Below are 22996 nucleotides of genomic sequence, written 5' to 3' on the forward strand. Positions count from 1 at the left end.
GGGCACCGTGTGCCAAGCCTGCCAAACTGACATTTATTAAGGCATGGCGAACCGATTCTCGGATGACCCCATGCCCTCCTGTAATCCCTTCCCGTTAATTGCAACATCGGTAGGCTACGGCAGAGGGGACGGGATGTACGTGATTATGTTACATAAGATTGTGACGCCTCTCTGGCAAGGAGACTCTTTTTCCCTGCATGGCTTGATGAAGCAAGTAGTCACACTGGGGGTCCACACAGCAAGGGACTGAAGGTGCCCTCCTCAGGGTGGTCTCCAGCCTACAACCTGCAGGAAACTGAAGCCCTGAAAGGAACCACAAGGAACCAAAATCGCCCAGCAACCATTTGAGCCTGAGGTAGACCCCTCCCCAGGGGGGCTCCCAGGGAGAACCCAGCTCTGACTGACACTTTGACTGCAGCCTTGCAAAGACCCGCCTAGGCCAGACCAGGACCCCCGACCCACAGAACTGTGAGCTAATACATGCGTGCTGTTTGAAGTTGCTAAGTTTACACAACCACAGATAACAGGCACACAGGTAAACATTTGGAAAATACAGCTGTGGGCCTTGAGCCAGGCCTGCCTAGGGCTGCCATGGGCTCAACCCAGCTGGCAGGTGAGGCTGGGCTGGTTGCTCTCCTCCTGGTGGGGGGCCACATTCACGGCCCAGTCCAGGCCACACATACGGTCTTGACACCTAACTACCCTGCCGAGATTAGCCTCCTCAAACCCCGAACCCCAGCCTGGCTGCAGCCAGTTTCTCTTTACAGCACCTACACCCTCCCTACACACACAGACACACACAGCACACAGAATAATACAGAGCCTTGGAAACAGAACAAGCTGTTACAGGTTCAAATTCCGGCTCCAGCATGTGTTTATGTTCTGTATCTGTGGGCTTGAAATAAACCTGTGTTCTCCAGGGTCTTTTGAGGGGTGGAGGGTAACAGAGTTCTACATATTCCTAATAATTTGAGCTTATTGATTGTGTTGTTCAGATCTTCAGTGGTTCAGCTAATTTTTTTGTCTGTTTCTCTATCAGTTTCTGAGATGTGTGTGTGTGTGTGTGTGTGTGTGTGTGTGTGTGTATGTGTGCGTTAAAAATCTCTTATCATTTTGATTTATCTATTTCTTTTTGAGGTTCTGTCACTTTTTGCTTGTTATAATTTAAAGCTTATGTTGTTAGATAAATATATGCTTATGATAGATAAATCTTTTCTTGCTTTGTTACTCTTTTTACCCATCTATAATTTATTTATTTGTCCCTTATAACTTTTTGGTCTTAAATTATATTCGATCAGACAACAAAACTGTTAACCCAGCTTTCTTTTGTTCATGTTTTCCAGGAATATCTTTTTTCCATTCTTTTCTCTTCTACCCGTCTATGTCTTTTAAAGTGTGCTTCCTGTATTGTTGGATCTGGTCGCTTTTATTTCTATAGCCCAAGACCTCTGGATTATAATTGGTGAATTTAACCCAGTTACATTTATTGTAATTTGAATTTATTTCTACCAACTCCAGCACTTACTAATTGTGCCACTGATGTCCCAGAGGCACAGTCTGGCGAGGCAACAGGGGGACCCAAACCCAGAGGCCTGAATCAGCTCAGGGAAATATTATGATCTAGAGGTGACGGCCAAAAGCAAGCCCAAGCTCCTCCTACTGGGGCAGGAGAAATAGAGTCAACAGCCCAGGCAATTCCTGTGGCCCTGGCTCAGCTCCTCTCAGCTACCCCGCACTGAAGACCCACAGTACTTTGTGGCTAAGCCTGTCCCAGCTGTATTAGGATTCACAGTCACGAGCGGTGGCAACATTGCGTGAATGGGATTTAAAAATGGAGGAAATATAAAAAACTCATGTAACCGAAAGGTCCCTGGATCCTCTGGCATTAGGTATAGCATGATCCAGGTGCTCAGATGGTGAGGTCAGGAATCTCTCGCTTCCTCTCTCAAACACTTCTTTCCTCTGTGTTGGCTTCATTCTCAGGTAGGCTCCCCCCACGGTGAACCCATCAGCTCTAAGCTTACACTCTTTCATCTTAAAAAAGCGTTTCTGGTGTCCAGCAGTTGCTACAAACATCCTAGAACTGAACCTCACTGCCCTGGTTTGTATCACGTGCTCAACCCTGAACCATTCGTTGTGGCCAAGGGGATGGAAGGCTTTGATAGGCCAGGCCACGGGGCCACTTCTGTAGTGGATGGGGTGCGGTCAACATGGCCCGAGAGTGGAGAAGAGATGGTTTCCCAAGGAAAATCATGGTGTTCTAAGCTGACGAAGGGGAAAAGGATGCTAGAGAGAAAAAAACCATAGACAAAAGCACTACGAACATCGCAACACGGAGACGGTCAGAGGCTGGATGCAATATAGCCCTTCATTGCCTCCCTCCTAGGACAGCCACATGCCTGTAGTTCTTAGCAAATTCCCCAAAAGCCAAGGTCATCAGCTGGACTTAATCTTCTCGAAGGCAGCTGCTCTCCCCTCTGCCGGCCTGCAGCTACCACCAAGGAAAGTGCTGTGAGATGAAATTACAGACTGACCTTCAGAAAAGTATGGCTCTGCCTCGGATCGAACAAGTCTCAGCCCCTAGGACCACGAGACACCAAAACCTAGGAATGAGACCAAAACGTCTTTGACACAGCAAAATGGAGGTCACAAAGCCCTCCTGTGAGCCCTCAGGAGAGCTCTGAACCTCAGCCACAGAGCTGAAGGTGAAACCCTGCTCTCCTGGGCTCACCAGGAAGGAGCCCAGACTATGTGAATGGGCCACCTCTCACACCACAATGACACCCCGTCATTCGCTCATCCGACAGTCACAGAGGCCCCACCGAGTCCCACTGGGCTTCAGAGACATGGAGATGAACACAACCTGGTGCCTGGCATGAGGCTCAGGGTTTGGTTCAGGCTCGGGAGACAGGTTTGTGCTGTTGGGTCTCCTTAGATTTGGGGCCAGCTATGAAGTCTGGTGCCGGACATCAAGATGGCACCAGCCCCACCCTTCCTTCCGTGAGCCAGCCCAACCCACCCCTCCTGGTCACGCTGAGCTCTGGGCCAGTATCTCCTGGGACCCTCCTCAATCCCACCACGCTCCAGGTGCGCCAGGCTCTGACCCTTCGCCATCCCGCTCCTGGCCTGGACCTTGGAACGCGTTTTCCTGAATTGACTGAGAATCACCCACAGGCTCCTTTGGCTTTACTCTCCTGGTCACCTCGGGAAGTGTCCTTTGCCCCAGCATCACCCGAGGTCCAATCCTGGCTGTTCTGATCACGTGACTGGGAGCCCTACAGGGCTTCTCAGCCACTGGGGGATTGAGACAACTGCCACAAGGTGGGGAGTGGAGGTGGAAGGGACCACACTAGACACATGTCAACACCTCTCTCCTCTCTCTCATTCCTCTTTCCCTCCTTCTGCCTCTCTTTGTCTCCATCTCTGTCTCTGCCTTAATCACTAGCAGTGAATCCACTTAGCCTCTTTTTCTTTCTCTCTAGTTCTGCCTTCCTGTGTCTCCATTTTCCTCCTCTGTTTTTCTCTGTATGTCTCTCCCTGCCTCTATCTCTGTCTCTGTCCTCTCCCATACAGACACATCCTTCCCTCTCTGCATCAGATCTGGTCCACGCCCCCCACCCCCAGTACACGAACTACGTGCGCTGTCCCTGTAACACCAAATCGTGACATGCCATGAAGGTCTCGGAGCTGCCACGATATTACCAATTCCATCGCAGTCGTCACCCTGAGAGCCAACCACACACCAAGCTCTGTGCTAAACACTTTACACGTGCTCCCTCCTTAGATCCTCACAATCCACTCCACAGTGGAGGCAGAGGAAAAGGAAAGTCCTCACACCCGCCTGGGAGGTACGACTGTCATCCCATTTTGGAGAAGGGTAACTGAGGCTCAGGGAAGATGGAGAACTTGACCAAAGGCACACGCTGGTGGTGAGGGCAGGCCCCACACCCGGGCAATGAAGCGTCTCACCTTCACTTTTCCAGGCCTACAGTGGAGCACGTGGAGAATGTCCAGCCCCTCCGCAAGGATGAGTTCAGGCTAATGGATGCGGCCCACGCCAACGCCCTCCATTCCCCACCAGCGGCCCACCCGGGCCCAGGGGCAGAGGAGAGAGCTGCCTATTCGACGGGGCAGATTCACACGTCTCTCCCGCACCACCACCTCCCACCACGGGCTAGAGTGAGGAAGGTTTCTCCTACACTCATTCCTTCAGCAGCATTTACGGAGGCCAACTTTGTGCCTGGTACTAGGGACACAGGAATGACCAAGACAGACCAAGTCCTGCCCTAAAGCTCACTCTCTAGCCTCACACCTACTCAGATCCATACACAAGCCCGTTTCAGAGCAGGTAAGTGATGTGGTGATCAGGAGGGTAGACAATGCATGGCTCTAGACCCAGCTCTCCTACTCACAGCTGTGTGACTTTAGGCATGTTAGTTAACCTCTCTGAACCTCCTCCTCCTCATCTCTAAAATGGAGTGAGATGCCCAAGGGTCTGGCGCCTTGGCAATGAGGTGGGAACTCCTGGGAGGCAGAGGGTAGGCCTAGCTCCCACCTGGATCAGTGGGCCCCACCCCACAGGCTATCTCAGTATTCTCCAGAGCCTGGCTCTCTCTGTCCTCGTGGAGAGACTAGAGTAGACTCTCCCCACTGAGCTTCCAGAACCTCAGCCTTTCCCTGCAGTAGGGATTGGCCTCAGTTTCTCGACTTGGGTCCCTACACAACCCACTCCCCTGGGGCTGGATCCCACACCTGTACTGCCCTCTGCTGGCCACCAGGAAGAGTGTACACACAGCAAGCGCAACCTGAGGCTCTCCCACGGCTCCGCCCACCGATGTGGTTTCTGCCCGAGGCCACGCCCCTCGGGACCAGGCACTTCCTGGCCACGCCCCTCCAACCCAGCTTCCGGTTGGGGCGGTGCCAGGGCCTCCCTCGCTTTTCCGCAGACCACGCCCCTGAGTTCCCAGCATCCGTTGCTACACTCACCCCACTAAGTACCTTGGAACCGCTAGAAACCAACAGTTCTTCCATCAGAGGTTTACTTCCAACTTTTATTAAACTTGTTAAGATTCTTACCTCTTCCCACCTCCCCAGAGCCCAGTTTCTACCTGGCCCTGTGCCTGGGACCAGGCTCATTTGTATGAAAGGCCCCATGGCCTGCAAACTCGCCCGGTCCTTGCTTCTAGGTGCATGCATAGGATGTGGCGGAATTTAAATTAAGAATGAGCAGCCTCGGGTGGGAGGACAACAGGACACAGGATGCAGCCTGCTCCTTCAGTCCCACTTCCTGAAGACTCACTGGCTGCCCCCAACTGACAGGTTCTGGTTCCCTTCTAGAATCTTCAGACCCCTTTGCAGGCCGCTGACTTGCTTCTAACACTCCAGCTCATTCATTCAACTAACATTTATTATGTATCCTCTATATGCAAAGCACTGGGGCAGCCACTGGGGATACAGCCGTAAATACAGCACGGCCATTCCCCCAGGGCTAATGAGGAGAATGACACAAACAGTGACGTAAAATCAATTATTACAAATGCTAAAATAGAAATAGATACAGCCACCATCTAAAATTGGCAACCCATGGGCCAAATCCAACCTGCAGATGTTGGCAAAAGCTGTAAAAAATGAGGAATTTTGGGGCCAACATTTAAGAATCTGGAGGATTTCCATGAAAAGATGGGGGTTTTGGCTTCTCTTATAAAAATCAGAAACTCTGGCATTTTCTCTCTGGTGACCCTTGGCCGGAGCTGGCCCACTTAGGGCCTGCGGCTGCCAACCCCACAGCCCCACAGTGGCCATCCGCTGCCCGTCCACTGCCCTTTGCTGTGGCTCCTGCAGTGTCCCCAGCTCACTCCCTCTCCCACGTTCCCTCCAGCTGCTGAAGGCATTTGAGCTTCAACCCCTGGGAGGAGCCTAAAGGAGAGAAGAGGTCGGTGTTCCCTGGGCATGGGGAAAGCCCTCAAAGAGGAGGTGAGCTTGGAGCTGGGAAGGCCCCAGCACACTATCACCGAGAGCCTGGAGGGGAGGAAGAAGAAGGCAGGGGCAGTGCAGCAGCCAGAGGCGGGGCTCGGGGCCTCCGGTCCTGCCAGAGCTGGGGGTCTCCTGATGGAGGATGGTCCCAGTTCTCCTTCTGCCCTGGACCTGCCCTGGGCAGGTAAGAACAAGGCTACAGGCAAGTGTAGGCCACAGAGGCACAGGGGACATAAAAAGGAGGGTCCTCAAGGTCCTAGGAGTGGGGAGGGGGTTTCGAGAAGAGTCAGTGACCCTCCTTCCTATGATTAACTTTGGTGTCAGGCCAGTAGACAGTAGGTGCTCAGTAAATGCTGGCTTCTTTGCTGCCGTTTTCTCCCTTTTTCTCCCTTGCTCCCCCTTCCCGCCCTTCCTTCTCTCCCTCTCTCTGTCTCCATCTGTCTCTCTGTCCCTGTCCCTCTGCCCCAATGGCTCTGTTCATCCTCCTCTGCCTCTCGTCTCCCGCTCCATCTCCGTCCTCACCGGGGCCTTCCACTCTCCTCTCCTCCCTGCCCCTCCCTCCCAGCCCTGCAGAGCCCCAGATGTGATGATGATGTATTTCCCACTGGAGGTCCTGCCTGCAGCTTCTCACATCCAGAATGCACCTACTGTCCTCCCCCAGTGTTCTTGACCTCAGGGGACATCTCCCCCGTTTCCCCATCACAGCCACAACCTGGGCGTCCATGTCCTCAGCGACGCCCACCCTTGCCTTCCAGTTCATGGATCATCAAGTCCTGCCTATTCTTCTTCTCTCCAGTCCCTCCACATTCCTCAGTTCCCTCTGCCACCAGCTCCTTGTGGCCAGACACCTGCAGTCACCTCCCAGCCAGGATTCCTAATCTGTGCCAGAAAGAACAGTCTTTCCAACACCTGACTTTGTCACTCCTTTGCTTAAAGCCCTCAGTGGGTCCCCATTACACTCCCACCCCGGGAAAGGCCCCCATGACCTGGCCTGGCACCCGAGGCCAGCCACGATCTGAGCCCACTTTCCACTTCCCCATCCTGACTCTGTGTCCAGCCACTCGAGGGGAGCCACCTTCCCGAACATTCCCTGCTGAAAACTCAGAGTAGTCATGACTTGGGAGGGGTGGCTACTGACATCTACGGCACAAAGGCCAGGGCTGCTGCTGAGCAGCCTGCGGTGCACAGGACAGCTGCACACCAGGGAAGGCGCTGGCCCGAGACATCAGCAGCGCCAAGGTTGAGAGAGCCTAGTCTAGGGAATCGGGAGCACAGGAAAGTAAACGAATGAATATATAAGTTCTCTTATCCACTCAGCAAACATTTATTGAGTGTCTGCCACGTTTTAGGCACTGTGGGGAAAGTGGTGAGTGTGCATAAGAAAAACAAAGCAGGAGAGAGCGGAAGGTGGTGGGGGAGGAGGGCCTGGACACCCGAGGATGTGGCAGGGAGACAGTGGGGGAGAGGCAGGGAGCTTAGGAGGGCAGGGACAAGCTCTGAGGGTGTGAGGAACAGCGATGAGGGAGACTGGGTGGGAAGAGGCGAAGTCAAGGGGAAAGGCAAAGGCCACATTTTGTAGTCATGCTAAGGAGTTTGGATTTTATTCTACAAATGTAACATTTGATAAATACCAACTAGAAATGACAAAAACAGACTGTCTAATAAATCCTCAAAATGGTCAAATTTGGCTTAGGAGAGACTTCTATGTATTTTTAACTCTCGAAAGGGGCTGGAATTCGTTATTGCACATAGAGCTGTACCTTCGATGAATATCGACTTTCAGGCAGCTGTTAGCACACGAATGGATCATGACGCACGTGGGTCTACCTGGGTAATATTTGGAGGTGCTAATTTATGTTTTCTGCTTTTCCCCCTGCATTTCCCCCCGTTTCTTTCCTTTCATTCAACGAGTAGCAGGTTCTGGACTTCTTGCCCCAGAGCTTTTGCAGGAAAGGAGGAAGCAGAACCCACCTGCAAAATACTTCCCTCCCTGGCTTTAATTTATTGAGGAGATTATGCTGGGATCTCTGTGGCAGGGAGGGAAAGAGTATTTGTCTTCTAATTCTCAGGACAGAGACATTGGGTTTTCCTTGGCTGACGCAGAGGAGGGAGCTGAAGATCTGGGGGGATGTTTTGTTGGCTGGTACAATGATTTAAAACATTTTGAATTAAAAGTAAAACATAGGGTTACCATGTAATCCAGCGATTCCTCTCCTAGGTTTTTACCCCAAAGAAATGAAAACGTATGTCCACACAAACACTCGTACATGAATGTTCACAGCAGCACTACTCATAAAAGGGAAAAGGCAGAAGCAACCTAGGTGTCTATCAACTGATGAATGCATAAAGAAACGTGGTCGAGCCACACAGTGGGATATTATTCAGCCACGAAAAGGGATGAAGTACTGCCATAAGCTACAATGTGGCTGAACCTTGAAAACGTTACGTTAAGTGAAAGAAGCCGGTTATAAAAGACCATATATCATATAATCCCATTGATATAAAATGTCTAGAATAGGCACATACATCTACGGAATAGAAAATAGATCAGTGCTTGCTTAAGCTTGGAGGGGTGGGTGGGAAAGGAGGGACTGCTAGTGGGTATGGGGTTTCTTTTGGGGATGATGTATTAATAAATGTTTTGAGATTAGGTTATGATAATGGTTACTAAAAATCACCAAATTATTAATACATACTTTAAACATGATACGTAAATTATACCTCAATAAAGTTATTTAAAAACATTTGAATTAAAAATCAGATTTGTTTTTCATAAAACCCTAGACTTTGGCTTTCCTTGAATGCCACGCACATTTCTCTCTGGCAGCGATGGGCTGCTGATGGGGCGTGCGCTCTCAAGTTTCACACAGCCCCACCTTCTCTCTTGTGTTTCCTCTGGGCGGCTTCACGAATTTATGTCACCTATGCGGTCCCTGTGGGCGTTAGACATGAGACCCCCCAAACTGGAGTGATGAGACCACAAGTACTGAAAGTCCCAGCCCCATTCTCCCATCTCACATCTGGCCCTAGCAGCAAAGAGTCCTGAGGACCAGGAGGGACCATGTGGACAGGGCCGTGGGTGCTTAGCAGTAACCTACATGGACCAGTAAAACACGTGAGCTTTGGAGCCAGCGTTGCCACTGACCAGCTCGGTGCCTCGCTTTTCTCAACTATGAAACGCAGACAAGAGCATCTGCCGTCATAGGTCAGAAGAACTGTGCCTTGCACGTAGTAGGTGCTCAACGAATGTGAGCTATTGAGTCCATAATTCCTTGTTTGCAGTTTCAAATTCCCAGAAGTTCTAAAATGCAAACGATCTTTCATAACTCATTTGACCACAAGACAGTTTGGCCTGAACTCCTTTACAACATAAGTCTGACTGAATGGATGGGAGGCTATTTACTGTCTTTGTTTATCCCCGCACTGTGCATATTCATGTGTTTGGCTGCAGGAATATGAGTGTTTGATTACAGGGTTCTTCCCCAGCCCCTGGTGGGTGTTATGTAATAGATGGTCTATGTATTATGTTACCTTCTAAAATCCGCAAAGTTCACAATTCTGGAACACTTTTGGCCTCAAGGGTTTCAGATCGGGGACTGTGACCTGCCTGATGAGGAAGATAATGAGAAAAACCAAACCCTTTCCCCTCTTAGCCTGATATTGCCTAAGACCATAAAATTGTGGCACAACCCCAGGCAAAGGCAGGAGGGAGAAACCCCCCAAAATTCTGAAGATAAATCTTCTGCCAGCCCAGGGGGATGGGAGCTTAGAATTAAAATTAAGGAGCTCTCCAAAAACAAAACAGCTGTGGCACTGCTTGCACACCTGGGTCCAGGAGATGAGACTAGCACTGGCCGCACTGGTTGTAGAGGGCTGAGTTTGGAGAGTCTCAGCGTGGGCCACCATCTCATGGACCCCATCTTCATGGGGTGAAATGGATTGCTGCAGAGGGGCAAAGCTGCAGCCTCCAAAACTCACAGGGACGCCCCACCGGGGCCCAGGCCAAGCGGGCCCAGCCCTGATGCAAATGCTAAAGGCATTTGCCCCAAATCAGAGAAGACTGTCCGGGCCCCTCCCTCCTTCCAACACCATCAGTGGCTCCAGTCCGCCCAAATGAAACACAGCTGGGAGCAGGTGACAGCTCAGCAGCAGATAACGCTCCTGTCTGCCCAGCCAGACCGCCTGTTGTACAATAAAGAATTTAACTGGCCCTTGTCTCTGATTCCTGGGAGGGACATTCTAAATCCTTGGATTTTCCTGAGTAATAGGAGTGTCTTTGTTATTCATGAGCCCCTTGGATCACATCGGAGTTTATGCCAGTGAGATGAGCTGACTCCAGACGCGGGTGGTGGCACCAGAAAGACCAGCCACGGGATTAGAGAGCCGGGGCTTTGAGCTCCACGGTGGAAGGGCGGCTGGAGACTGAGGTCCCGCACGGCCAGGGATCCAGTCCATCATGCCTCTGCCATAAACCTCAATACAAACTCTGCACGCTGAGGCGCAGGGGAGCTTCCTGGCAACAGAGGGTGACGTTCCCTGATTCCACGAGGAGAGGGCGCAGGGCCTCTGTGTTTGGACCTTCCCAGGCTGATTACAGTTTTATAATAAAACTATAATCCTAAGTATAGCCATTTCTGTGTGTCGCTCTAGTGAATTAGAGCCTGAGGATGGGGATCCCGAATTTGTAGCCAGGTTGCCAGAAATGAGGGTGGCCTGGAGACCCCCTGAACTTACGGCTGGCATCTGAAGCGGGGACAGTCTTCTTGGGGACCATGGACTTAAACAGGTGGAGTCAGATGCTGCCTCTTGGCAGCCAGCATCAGGGCTGCATTGCAGACACCAGCTGGTGTCAGGACACCCCTGTCTTGACTCTGCAGCAGACGTCGTGAGGCCCCCACCCACACCCCCTTGGCCCTGCAGTTTGGGCTAGCAAGTTCCCATGCATGTTGGTTTCTTTCCCTAAACACTTGCTTTCTTAGGTGGGGAAGGCTGGAGACTGTGGGGAGTTAATGCCTCCGGAGTGACCCTGAGTTAACGGCAGATGAGAGTGGGTAGATATGTAACACTGCTTGCTCACCCCTTGAGGGAGCAGTTCGGAGGTGTGTTCTACACAGGCTCCAAGTGGGGCCGAGCCCAGCGGGCCACAGTTGTCACCTCCCCATCCAGACTCCCTCTACTGGCATTCCTCCCTTCCAGGCCTCCTTCTCCACTCTCCCACCACACTTCCTGGATCACTTCCCAGATAAACCACTTGCACCTAAATCTTCGCCTTCAGATCTGCTTTGCAGGAACCTGGATTAAGACCTCTGCCATTTCTGGGGCTCTGAGTCCTTCAACTCCACCACTGACCGTCCGGTAATCTCCCAATCTGACAACACGTTTGGACTTGTAGTCAGCCAGTTTGTTTGGGCAACCACTTGTCCATCGTTGCATAATAATCCTGCTTGGTCCATGACACCATGGGCATGCCTGGCCTCAATCAGAGTAGTTCATCTCTGGCATGATGACTGGTTCAGAAATAAGTCTATGAACCTAGCTGGTCCAATCACAGCCCTTCTTGGAGAAAACTCCAGGCAGGAGCCATTGGAAAGGAGCTCTCGCAACCTCTGGAATCTTACGTGAGCCTGCAGCCGCCTGTGACCATCCTTCTCTCCACATGGACAGAGCCAGACTGAGAATGATGCTAACACAGAAGAAGGGAGAGTTTAGAGATACGGACAGATTCCCGAGTATACGATCTCCTGGATGCAGCTATGCCTGAAACCTACCACTGTACTTTTCAATGACTGAACCAATAGATTTCCAGCACCATCCCCTTTTTTTCTTTCAGCTAATTTGATTCTCGTCACTTGCAACCAAAAGAATCTTTAATAATACGTAAATACTCATTTCTCTCATTTAGACTCTCTGCATTTTTAGACACAAAAATACACAAAAGTACTTGCCCTCTAAGTTCTGGGCAAGAGACTCAGTCTGCCAGGGCAGGGGGGCTGAACAGAGGCGGGTATGGTGGGGGATTCTTTCAGCACAGACCAAGGTGGCAGAGGTGGCTAGTGAAACTAGGGTCCTGAAATAATTTGTGGCAGTTGATGGTAAGAAGCATAAACACAATAAAACCACAAATCGCTGCAACAAGAATGAGCTCCAGGAAAAAGCCCAGGGACGAAGGGAGGGGTGGAATGGGCAGGAGCCTTGCTTGGGGGAAGGAACCAGGGCTGAACACAGAACTCAGACCTGGGCTTCCTGGCAGCCGATGGAAAGGCAAGCCTGATGAGCCACACGGCTCACGTTTGCTTCGAAAAGGTGGCGCAGGCCAGGTTGTCAGGCAGGTGGCTCTGCAAACGTGCTTTCCCGGTGGCCACGTGCTTCCTGGCTCCTGGGGCTGGTAATGACCCAGGGAAGTAGCACTCTGCCTGCTCACAACCTGGTTCTTGAGCATGTGGGCGTTGGCAGTGCAGCTGGGTCTGTGTGCTTTGTTCCTCGGGCCCTGGGCCTCCAGGTTCCCAAACCCGTCACTGTTGCTGACTTCTCCACGAAACAGAATATTTCCAGACATGGATGGGTTTCTCTTGGTGCCGGTACAGTTTTTACGAAAAGCCCACAATTAGCTGGAGCATGCAGGAATTTTCTAAATGACTTTCTTTTCCTTCCTAAGTAGATCAGCCTCATTTTTCAGAGGAGCTGGAGAAGAGCAGAAATCTGCCCAGCCTGCTCTCACAGCCCTCCTGGGATCTGAGACCCTGTCACCAGGGGAAGAGAAGGTGGCAGGGCCCTGTCTCCTCTGGCACCTCTTGGCTGCAGTCACAAGACAGGGAGTTGGGGCCATGGCAGCCGGAGCTGCGCCTGGTCTGGAATTAGTCTTGCTCAGCCCCGAGAGCCCGAGAAAAGCCGTGGCCCAGTTTAGGGCCACATTATGACTTTCATGGGCCTGTTCCTCCACAGAACATATATTAAAAATTACCTTTTATGACTATAATGGTAGAAAGACTAATATAATTCAGTCTAGATTCATTCTTACATCTTCATTATTATTATACTCATTATTGTCTCCTGATTTTAAAAGAAGTCAAAGTTAAACATTTCATGGGTCCCTAGAAGTACCCTGAGCTCAGAGCCCTGCGCCTGCTGGAGGGGGCAGCTGTGGGCCAGTGGGAATAATAATAACGGTGGCTAGCGCCTGTAATCCCAGCACTTTGGAAGACCAGGGCAGGAGCATGATTTGAGGCCAGGAGTTTGAGATCAGCCTGGGCAACATAGTGAGACCCTATCTCTACAAAAAAAATTTCAAAAGAAAATTAGTTGGGCATGGTGATGCACCGGCAGTCCCAGCTACTCAGGAGGCTGAGGCAGGAGGATTGCTTGAGCCCAGGAGTTCGAGGCTGCAGTGAGCTATGATCATACCCCTGCACTTCAGCCTGGGCAACAGAGCAAGACCCTGTCTCTAAAAAATAAAAATAAAATAACAACAATAACCTGAAGTCTCAGGCGCTAAGCCCTGCTCAGAGCACTTTGACATGGCAGACTCCAGGGTTCAACAACTTACTAGGTAAGTGACTACAGGCAAGTCGGTTTTCTCATCCGTAGAATGGACATAATGTTAGTCCGTCCCTCACAGGGACACTAGGAGGAGTAAAGATATTAACACATGTGGCAGGCTCACCCTGGGGCCAGTGCATGGTAGCATCTATTAAAGAAAAAATTATTCAGACACTTTAGCTAAAGACAGGAAGACCTAAGTCAAGAGGGGCCACTGAGACGGGGGTTTCGCAGTAGGGGAGAGAGATCAGACTCAACTCTGGACACAAGGACAAGTGGGGCGTTATAGCCAAGGAGCAGGTGGGCATCCGTGGATGGAAAATTACTAGGAGGACAGGCGAGGGGTAAGGGGGATTATGGCTAAACCAATTTGACAGGGTTTTTGCTGAAGGCAGGCTAAGGTGTGATAACATAATCGAGGGTGAGGGAGGAGGAATCTGGTCACATACCAAGGGTGTGGAATTTTCAGTGAACTGATCAGCAGGTCCTTGCTAAATCTGGACTAAGTGGGCCAAGGACGGAGCCCAAGGTTGGGGCCTGGTCAGACAGAGGGCTCAGAGGAGCCCGATTCAAAGTGGATCAAAAGAGAGAGGCTTTGCCACATTTCAGTGCACACTGGCTATTACGATAAGTCACAATCAATTGCTTAATTATAATAATTAATTTTAATACAGTCATCCCTCAGTAGCCACAGGGTATTGGTTCCAGGACCTCCCAGGGATACCGAAATCCGTGGATGCTCAAGTCTTCAATATCTGCAGTCCCCCATGAACTGGTACGGTTCGTGGCCTGTTAGGAACTAGGCTGCACAGCAGGAGGTGAGCGGCAGGTGAGCCAGCAAAGCTTCATCTGTGTTTACAGCTGCTCCCCATCGCTCGCATCACCGCCCGAGCTCCGCCTGCTGTCAGATCAGCAGCAGCATCAGGTTCTCATAGGAGCAAACCCTACTGCAAACTGTGCATGGGAGGGATGTAGGTTGTGGCTCCTTGTGAGAATCTAATGCCTGATGATCTGAGTGGAGCTGAGGCGGTGATGCTAGCGCTGGGGAGTGGCTGCGAATACAGATTATCCTTAGCAGAGAGGTCTGACTGCACGATAAATGTAATGCGCTTGAATCGTCCCAAAACCATCCCCACCCTCGGTCCGTGGAAAAATTATTTTCCATGAAACCAGTCCCTGGTGCCAAAAAGGTCGGGGACCGCTGCTTTACATGAGGTGGTACAGCATTTGCATATAACCTACGCCCATCCTCTCCTGTACTTCAAATCATCTCTAGATTACTTAAAATACCTAACACGATGTAAATGCTATGTAAATAGTTGTTATTCTGTATTGCTTTAAAATTTGTGTTATTTTTATTGCTGAATTGTTCTTTTTTGGCCAAACATTTTCATCGGCGGTGGTTGAATCCATGGCCGTGGAACTCTCGGATACGGAGGGCCGACTGACCGTCACCGTTTGAGTCGGGGCTGCCCCAACTCCGCTTTCTCCTCTACGCCAGGAGGCACCGACCTTGGGCTGAGCCGGTCCAGCAGGCGTCAGAAACCAGCCTCTCCCCGGATGGGCGCAGTTGCTGGTCTGTGCCCACCCCTGCATGCCAACTCCTACCCAGACGCACTGCCCCGCCCACGAGAGCGAACCAGAGCCCCTCGCCACCCTTACCCGTTTCTCAAGGGGCTCCCTAACGACCAGCCTCCCAGCTCTTCCTGGCCAGGCAGGGCTCTTTCCACGGCAGCCTTAAACTTGATCTCCTCCTATCCTGTCTCTCTCCTGTTTTCCTCCTCCCAGGCGTGAATACAAAATCCTTTCTCGCCACCACTTGCTACTTTGGTCTTATTACATCATCTGGCTGCTACATACTTCTCGGCTACATTTTCTGAGAACTTACAAAGTCTTCTTCCTCCCAACTGGTCACTCCCGCAGTGTGACCCTGTGAAAAAAGTACCAGGCTTTGAAGCAAACCGGAGGGGGGTTTAATCCCAGCTACATAATTGACCAGCTGTGTGCCCTTGGGCAAGTTAATTAACCTCCCTGATCCCTGGATTGTTTATCTGACTGGAATTATGGAGACAATCTTATTTGCCTTAGTGGTGGGGTTCCACTGGGAGGAAACCTGGGGTTTTTGGAAGGGTATAAACTTTGATAAGCCCTTGGAGGTAGAGGAAAGAGCCCCCCACCTCCTGCCCCAAAAGGAGCCTGCCCGCAGAACTGGAGGTGGCTGCCTTGGGCCAGCAACCAGCTTTTGCTGTGTGGCTGGAGCAAGCGGGCAGAGAGGAAGGGCTGGATGCCTGGGGTGGTGGAGGGGACTCTCTGATGCTTGGTGGAAGGAAAGAAAAGGAGGGGAGATGAAGCCACTGACGAAGGACAGAAGCCCCATGGCATGCACGCCCAGTCTGTCCAAAACAGATCATCTCCTCTCCGGCTCTTTTCCCGCCTTCCCCATCTGGTGAGGCCACAGTTCATCCCGTCCCACGCCAAAGGACAGCCAAGGCGTCACCCTGATCTGGGGCTCTCTGGCCATCTGGACGCTTGTTTCCAGCTGCATAAAGTAAAATACATAGGATTGCAGAGGAAACTGATGACACTGAAATACAATTAGTGAACTATTCAAACACACTGTTGTCTAGGAATGTATGTGCTGTTTCGTTAATATATTAAACGACATTCAGTAGAAGCTCTAATAAGCGTACCGTTGGAAGAGTGCATTTCGAGATCCCTACAAAAATGTTCGTGTGAGATGAAAAGGATGGGTTACTATCACCGAGTATGTCACAGGTCTTGCCCCCACTACTGCGATTTGTTGAAGGAAATGCTAAATGACAGTTTTGAGTCAGAGAAATAAAGATGTTATTGTCCCCCATCCAGGCTCACGGACCTCCTGAATTCTGTGGACTCGGAGCTAGGAACCTTTGACCTCAACTCTCTGTTTTTCCTTAAACACCCAGTTCCCCCAACACCCCTAACCAGCCCCAAAGCCCTGCTGTCTTTACTTCCTGCATGGTGGGGGTGTCCCTATCCCCACCGATACTCTCCTGGGGCCTCGTCATTTCCGGCAGCCCCTCTGGCTGGCCTCCCCACCAGCACTCTTGCTCCATGCCATCTGTGCCCCACCCCGAACGCAGAGAGATCATCCCAACATGCAAACCTGACCATGTCACCCCCGTGCTCCGAATTCCTCAGTGGCTCCCTATTGCCTACATGGTAAAATCTAAAGACCTCTGTGAAGCACCAAGACCCAAGCTCTCCAGCCTCGTCTCTCCACACTCCCACTCTCCCCACTCTCCCCACTCTCTGCCTTCCCACCCTTCTGAGGCACATGACGTTCCCAGAATACACCACCTCCCCGGGCCTTTGCCCGTGCTGTGCCCTCCAGCTGGAATGGCCTCCCCAAGTTGTCCACCATGCAAACTCTCACTCGTTTTCCAAGTCTCAGCTCAAATGTGGCTTTCCCCACACTCCCCAGGGGGCAAATGTGGGTGCCTCCCTGCAGGGCTCGCCCCACGCCTGGGGCGCAGAGGTCAACATGCCTCTCCACAAGGTCACAGACTTCATGAGGGTGAGGACTAGAGCCTTTGTCCCTTGACTCTCCCAAGCCTAGTACAGCGCCTGGTTCTCAGTAGGCCTTCAGTGAATGTCGGTTGAGTAAACAAATAAAAGATGGAAAAAAAAAAAAAAAGAATAAACAGGCTGTCAGTCCTGAATGCCAGGGATGGGGCAAGTGGGGGCCAAATTTGATACTGTATGTGTCATGACAGTTCTACTTTTCTTCTCTTCTTTACAATGATGGTGAGATTTCCCACATTCTGAGGATGACAAGTCAGCGTGTTTTGATCTGTGGCGTGTGCTATAATTTCTTGCACACCCTCTATTCTCTGAGGGTCCCTCTGTTATACGTACATACCGCATTTAGGGAGCGATTATTTCCCTTACCCAAAGGCTCGTCGTTTCGGTTTCATTAAATAGAGAGTTCTTCCAATGCGTGAAGAATAGGATTAGATTTGTAGAAATTCAGTTTACATTTGGCTTTTTAGGAACCAATGTCTTACACGGCCAAGCCACCGCTCTCTGTGTCAGGCTTCCTGAAGTTCTAGTTTATGAGCTTCCTTTATTCCCTCTGGCATATTCCCCACTTAACCCCTTATGACCTGGGTCTCTTGAAATGACTCTGGGCACCTGGCCACCTAATCCCGTAGCTTTTTCTTAGAGTCCTCAGTCCCACCTGTCTGTACCATGTGATGCTGTTGGCCATCCCATTCTTCCTAAAATCCTCAAGACCCTTGGCTCTGTGGTCTTTGCGCACAATCTCTGCCCAACCCCCACTTGCCCTTGAACTTCTGGATGCGTCTGATCACTCATCGTCCTACCTGGAATCTCCGTGTGGTTGTCTCAAAGGCAAACAAGCTCCAGCAGAGCAGTGATGTGCCCTCCACCCCAAACAGGTTCCTCATTAATGTCCCCGTGAAAGGCACCACCATCAGCCCACTCTGCAGCCACCGCCCTGTCCCTGACGCCACAAAGCCAGTGCATCACAGACCACACGGCGTGTATCTCCTAAAGACATCTCAAGTTAATCCGCCTCTCTCTCCCACATCTTTTACACTCCTTGAGCGCTGGAACTGTCTGCTTTTATTCCTTACTATAACCCCGGTGCTTGGCACAGTGCCTGGCACGTCATAATCGAATGAGTGGATAGTAAGCAGACATTTTTACAAATGCTAAAACCGAGGCTCAGAGAAGTGATTCACCCAAAGTCTCCCCATTAGTACAACCAGGACTCACCCCCAGGGTGGCTTCAGTTCTCCCCTCTGTTCTCAGCACCTGAGTTAGGTGTGCTCTTGGGCTGCTGGCCTGAGGCCCACGGCCTTACCTGAGAGCACCGTGAAGACGGCCGCGAAGGCGTTGAGCTTGAGCCCGTCGATGACGTTGCTGGAGTGGAAGAGCTCGAGACACATGAGGCTGAAGCCGACCACCAGCAGGAGGATATACAGCACCTCGGAGACCACCGACAGCCACAGGACCCCTGTCCAACAGACGCAGAGAGGCCATGAAACGAGGGGCCCACCCCGCAGACTCTCCCTGCGTCCACTCCACCCCACGCGAGCCCCAACCCGTCCGCAGACACTGGCTCAGCGACCCAAGCCTCAGTCAGTCAGAGCATGGCATTCTCAGGGTGGATGTTATTGGGGAAAAACCTTCATCCTGTAGCGGGACGAGACGCTCCCTTCCTCTCCCTCACCTGTCAGATGATGCTACTGGGACCCATTTTAGGGCCATCAGGCACCAGTTTAGGATGGAGCTGATACTCTTGTCACTGAGTGGAGAGACGGAAAGATGACATCCCCGGGCCACTCACCAGCCCCGAGGGCTACCCTATTCTGGACTTTTCCTGTGAGACATATTGCCCTATCGTTAAGTCAGTCAGTGCGATGTTCTCTGTCACCAGCAGCTGTAAGTATCCAAAGTCATACACACACATCAGGCTTGCCCTCAAGGGACACCTGCACTTTTATCTGCCCTGTACCCTACTCCACTTTTTCTAGAAACCACCACTGTTACTCCAACAGCTTCAACCACGTGGCTCTCCTGGGAGCTGCCATGTTGTGGTGTGATCCCGCCCTCTTGGGTACAGATGATTGGTCCAATATGATCATCTGACCTAGTATTGGCCAATCAAAGCCCTTCTCTAGGAATCTGTGTGTAGAACCACAGAAGTGGACCAGGAGGGAGAAAGAAGCCCAGATGAGAGCCCAAGGACTGTGACCACGTGAACAAGGCCCACACTTTAAAGAGGGGACTATGGATCGGGCCTGGCCAGTCGGAGCTGGACCTATGACCCAAGTCCCTTCAAGGAGAGTTGGACACGGGACTTTTGCAGGGAACTATTAGGAAAGAGAAGCCCTTTCTTTCTACCAGGTTTGAGGTTGGAAGGATGGAACTTACTAAACCACCAGGTGGCAAAAGCCTTCCTGAGAGTGAAGCCAATGCCGAGGCAGGCAGAGCCAAGGGACAAAGGAACACTGTGTCCTGATGACATTGTTCAAGCGCCCAGATCCCGCTATGCCTGAAGGTACCAGTCCTTTCTTCTTTCAATCTTGCGAACCAACTAATTGCTGTCTACGCCTAAGCCAGTCCGAGATAGAATTTCTATCACTTACAACCAAGAGCCCTCCTCTTCAGCTTTTCTGTTCTCCAAAGTCATCGAACATGTCCTTTCCTACTTCTCTCTCTGCCTTTGCACAAGTTGTTCCTTCTACCTGGAATGTCCCGGGGACATTCGATAAATACTATTTATCAAATGAAACAAACAAACAGCCAGTTCTGAGTCCCTATCTGCTCCCTGATGAAGAACCCAAATTCTGAAACACCCACTATCCTTGCTAGCACAACAGGGCTTTTAGAGTTTTGGAGAACTTTTCTTTTTCTCTTTCCTCCTTTTTTTTTTTTTTAATGCTACAAAAATATCACATCTCCTGAGCAATTCCCTGAATTTCTGCAAGAGAATAATGTACTCTTGGCAGCCTGGATGTTGTTGAAACACCCCCTGGCACTGCACACGCACAGCGTCTGAGGCCCTTGGCTGGCCCAAGGCCCACCCGGCAGCAGGGTGGAAGGCAGGAAATTCAGAGAGCGCTGAGCCCTGCCAGGAGGGTGGCTGCCCCCAGGAGGTTGTGTCCCCAACTCCAAGCCTTCACTTCAGAGCTGCTGCTGCTTCTCTCGCTGCGTTTCCAGAGCCCTCGTCACAGTGCGGCTCACTGACTCAGCTCCTACCCTCGCACGGCCCCCGTGCCCCAGGGGGTGAGCTCATCCCTGCCCACATGGGCCCGGGGCCAGGCCTCCCCCTCCCAACCCCCTCACAGCAGGGCCAGCTCTGCTGTTTCAGACATGATGGGAGATGGGCTGGGCCGTGGGGGCTGGATGCTGCGGAAATAAGTTAACCGTGGAGAAACCATGCACTGCTGCTCGGACGCCGGGCTGGGGTTGTGCTAGAGATCCAGGTTTGTTTCCTTGTCTTCTCACGGGGCTTGGGAGGATCTGTCTGAAAGTTTCAGCCCGCCCAAGCCATGGAAATGCACAATAATAACAATAATAATAATCGTTGCTGTTGTAGCAACACCAGTCAAAATAAGGGCCAAAAGTTATGAGGTCCTTATTACGTGCCAAGTCAAAAGGGACAATGCTGGTGTCCCACCCAATCACCTTGACTTTCCTTTGAGAGTTTCTGTCTTTGGGAGACTGTCTATGGGCAACTGGAGCCCATTCTGTCCATCTTTGTTTGGAAAGTGACTGGGAACTTACATTTCCCTTTCGGCACTGCTGTCACCAAGGGGCTGACCAGCAGGGTCCTGTCCTTTGGCTTTGGCTGGGACGACTCTGAGATGTGTCCCATACTGCAAAGCCCCCATGGGGTCATTCCGGCCTGACATCATCCCCTCACTTTCCCTTCTCCCTTCCCTGTCCTGCGACCCCCTTCCCTTACCAGCCTCCGCAGGGAACATTTCCTTTGCAAATGACTTTGCTATGAGTCCTCATCTCAGGGTCTGCCTCTAGAGAATCTGACCTCAGACTCAAGTATTCACAGGAATTATATCCCCAAATCCTCCTAACAACCCTGCAAGGTAGCAATGCATCACCCATTTTACAGATGAGAAAACTTAGGTTCCTTAGAGATTAAGCAACCGCTCTATGCAGCTAGGTCATGCACAGTCTGGATTCAAATTCGGGCCTCTCTGGCTACAGGAACCATGATGGGTAGTGTTAAATTAAGTGAAAGCTGCCTCCTTACGTATTTGAAGTTCAGCCTAAAGGTTTCTCTGTGCACAGTGAGCCGTAACCTAACTGGATGTGCCATCTACTCTCGTACCAATCACAGGGTTTCAGCCAATCACAAGCAGCCAGCTGTTCAAACCATGTTCAAGTAAGGCAAACGCCCAGCTGTGACCAATCCAGCTGTTTCTGGACCTGACTTCTGTTTTCTGTCGGTCACTTTCTTTTTTCTATTATAGATGTAATCTGGCCATGTGGCAGCCCCAGAGTCGCTCTGAACTCTGGCTCTGGTTGTGGGAGCTGCCTGATTAGCCAATTATTTTTTGTTCAATTAAACTCTGTTAAATTTAATTTGTCTAAAGTTTTTCTTTTAACAGTAGGGAGGTTGCAATCGGGAAAGAGTGGCCACTTTGAGATCAAATTCTCCCACTCTTGGCCCCGGCCAGGGCTCTCACTCAAGATCTTCTCCAGCACCCCAAGCAATTCCTGAGCCAGGATTCCAGAAAGAGGGTGGCCACTGAGTGGGATGGAGGGGGCCTTGGGTTCCCAGAGATCCTGAGTCTAGCCGTCCTCCAGGCAGTGTGATGCAGAAGGAGGCTACAGGGTAGGGAAGACGGTCTTGACGACTCTGAGAAGCCAGGCTGGGGAAGCTGGTGCGACTCATGCTCAGAGGCAAGTGAAGGTCCATGCAAGAGTGGCACCGTGATCCCGGCCTGGCCACCTAAGCAGAGAGTGATATTCTTTGCTGAGCATGGGAAGACACCAAGGCAGGAGGATGATGACATGCAGAGTCTACAGTAGCTGCAGGACGTCCCGCTGGGATGTTCAGGAGGCAGCTGGAGCTCAGATAGACAGGGAGCATTGGCAAGGCCTAGGCACTTACTAAGTATTTGCTGCAATTGTCAAATAGATGGCAGTTGGAGCTGATAGGATGCTTCTGAAAGCATGTGGGGCAAAAGAGAACAGGGTGGAACCCAAGGGGACATCAATACTTAAGAGGAGGGGCAGGAGCAGAGGGCTGTGAGGTGCAGCAGGCACGGTGGGTGCCCCCAGCCAGCATCTGCATCTCTCTGCCTGGGGGCTCGCCCTGGCCACCAGAGCCCACTCTGCCCACCTCGGAGGCAGGCTGGACACACTGGGGCATGAAGGCCACCCTGCCCCCACCCCAGCAGCAGCCCTCCCACATGCCCCGTGAAGGAGGTGGGATCTACACATTCGTGTTTGCCACCAGTGGAGAGGTGATTTAAGGTGGTGTTGAGTCACGACATTAAGCTGTCTGGGCCAAAGAGTGAAAATGCTATTCAATTTCTCATTATTTTTAAAATTCTTATTACCTCAATCAAAAGAGTCTCTGTGTGGTGCTAATATGTCCTTAACACCTTTCTAACACTTGTCAATTTTTCAAAACAAAGAGAAGGCCAGGCCCCAGGCTTAGAATCTTCCGCAATTCCCAGCCAAATTCGAGTAACCTTTTGACAGTGACCTTGGGTGCTGGTTCTTCTCCACGGCCTGGTGCTCCTCCTCTCCCCAGACCAGGAGTCTGGCCCCTTGGAACTGTCACCCAGGCCTCCAGCCCTGCCACTGGGTTCAGCCAATGGGAGGACCGGCTGGAGATGGGCAGGGGTGCGGGAGGAAGTCGGTATTTCTTCCCTGCTCCTTCCCTGTGTCAGCCACATCTGTGCGTGGCCTCGTCCTCCCGCCCGGGGCTACTGCTCCCTGTTTG

The 22996-nt window shown here is 51.4% G+C and overlaps 1 protein-coding gene across 1 annotated transcript in view; it reads right to left on the bottom strand.

The window, feature by feature from the left end:
* The window catches only part of LOC105826391 (germ cell-specific gene 1-like protein), a 46925-nt gene extending 26687 nt beyond the window's left edge, over positions 1-20238 (bottom strand). The window contains exons 1-2 of the mRNA XM_012664369.1: positions 20202-20238; positions 18377-18529 (exon numbers count right to left, since the gene is read on the bottom strand). Of these exons, the coding sequence (XP_012519823.1) occupies positions 18377-18461 (85 nt within the window). The 5' untranslated portion in view covers positions 18462-18529; positions 20202-20238. The remainder of the gene's footprint in view (positions 1-18376; positions 18530-20201) is intronic.
* Between the last annotated feature and the right edge of the window lie 2758 nt (positions 20239-22996).

The sequence above is a fragment of the Propithecus coquereli genome, unplaced genomic scaffold, assembly GCF_000956105.1.
Source record: "Propithecus coquereli isolate 6110/MARCELLA unplaced genomic scaffold, Pcoq_1.0 Scaffold8868, whole genome shotgun sequence".
NCBI lineage: Eukaryota > Metazoa > Chordata > Mammalia > Primates > Indriidae > Propithecus > Propithecus coquereli.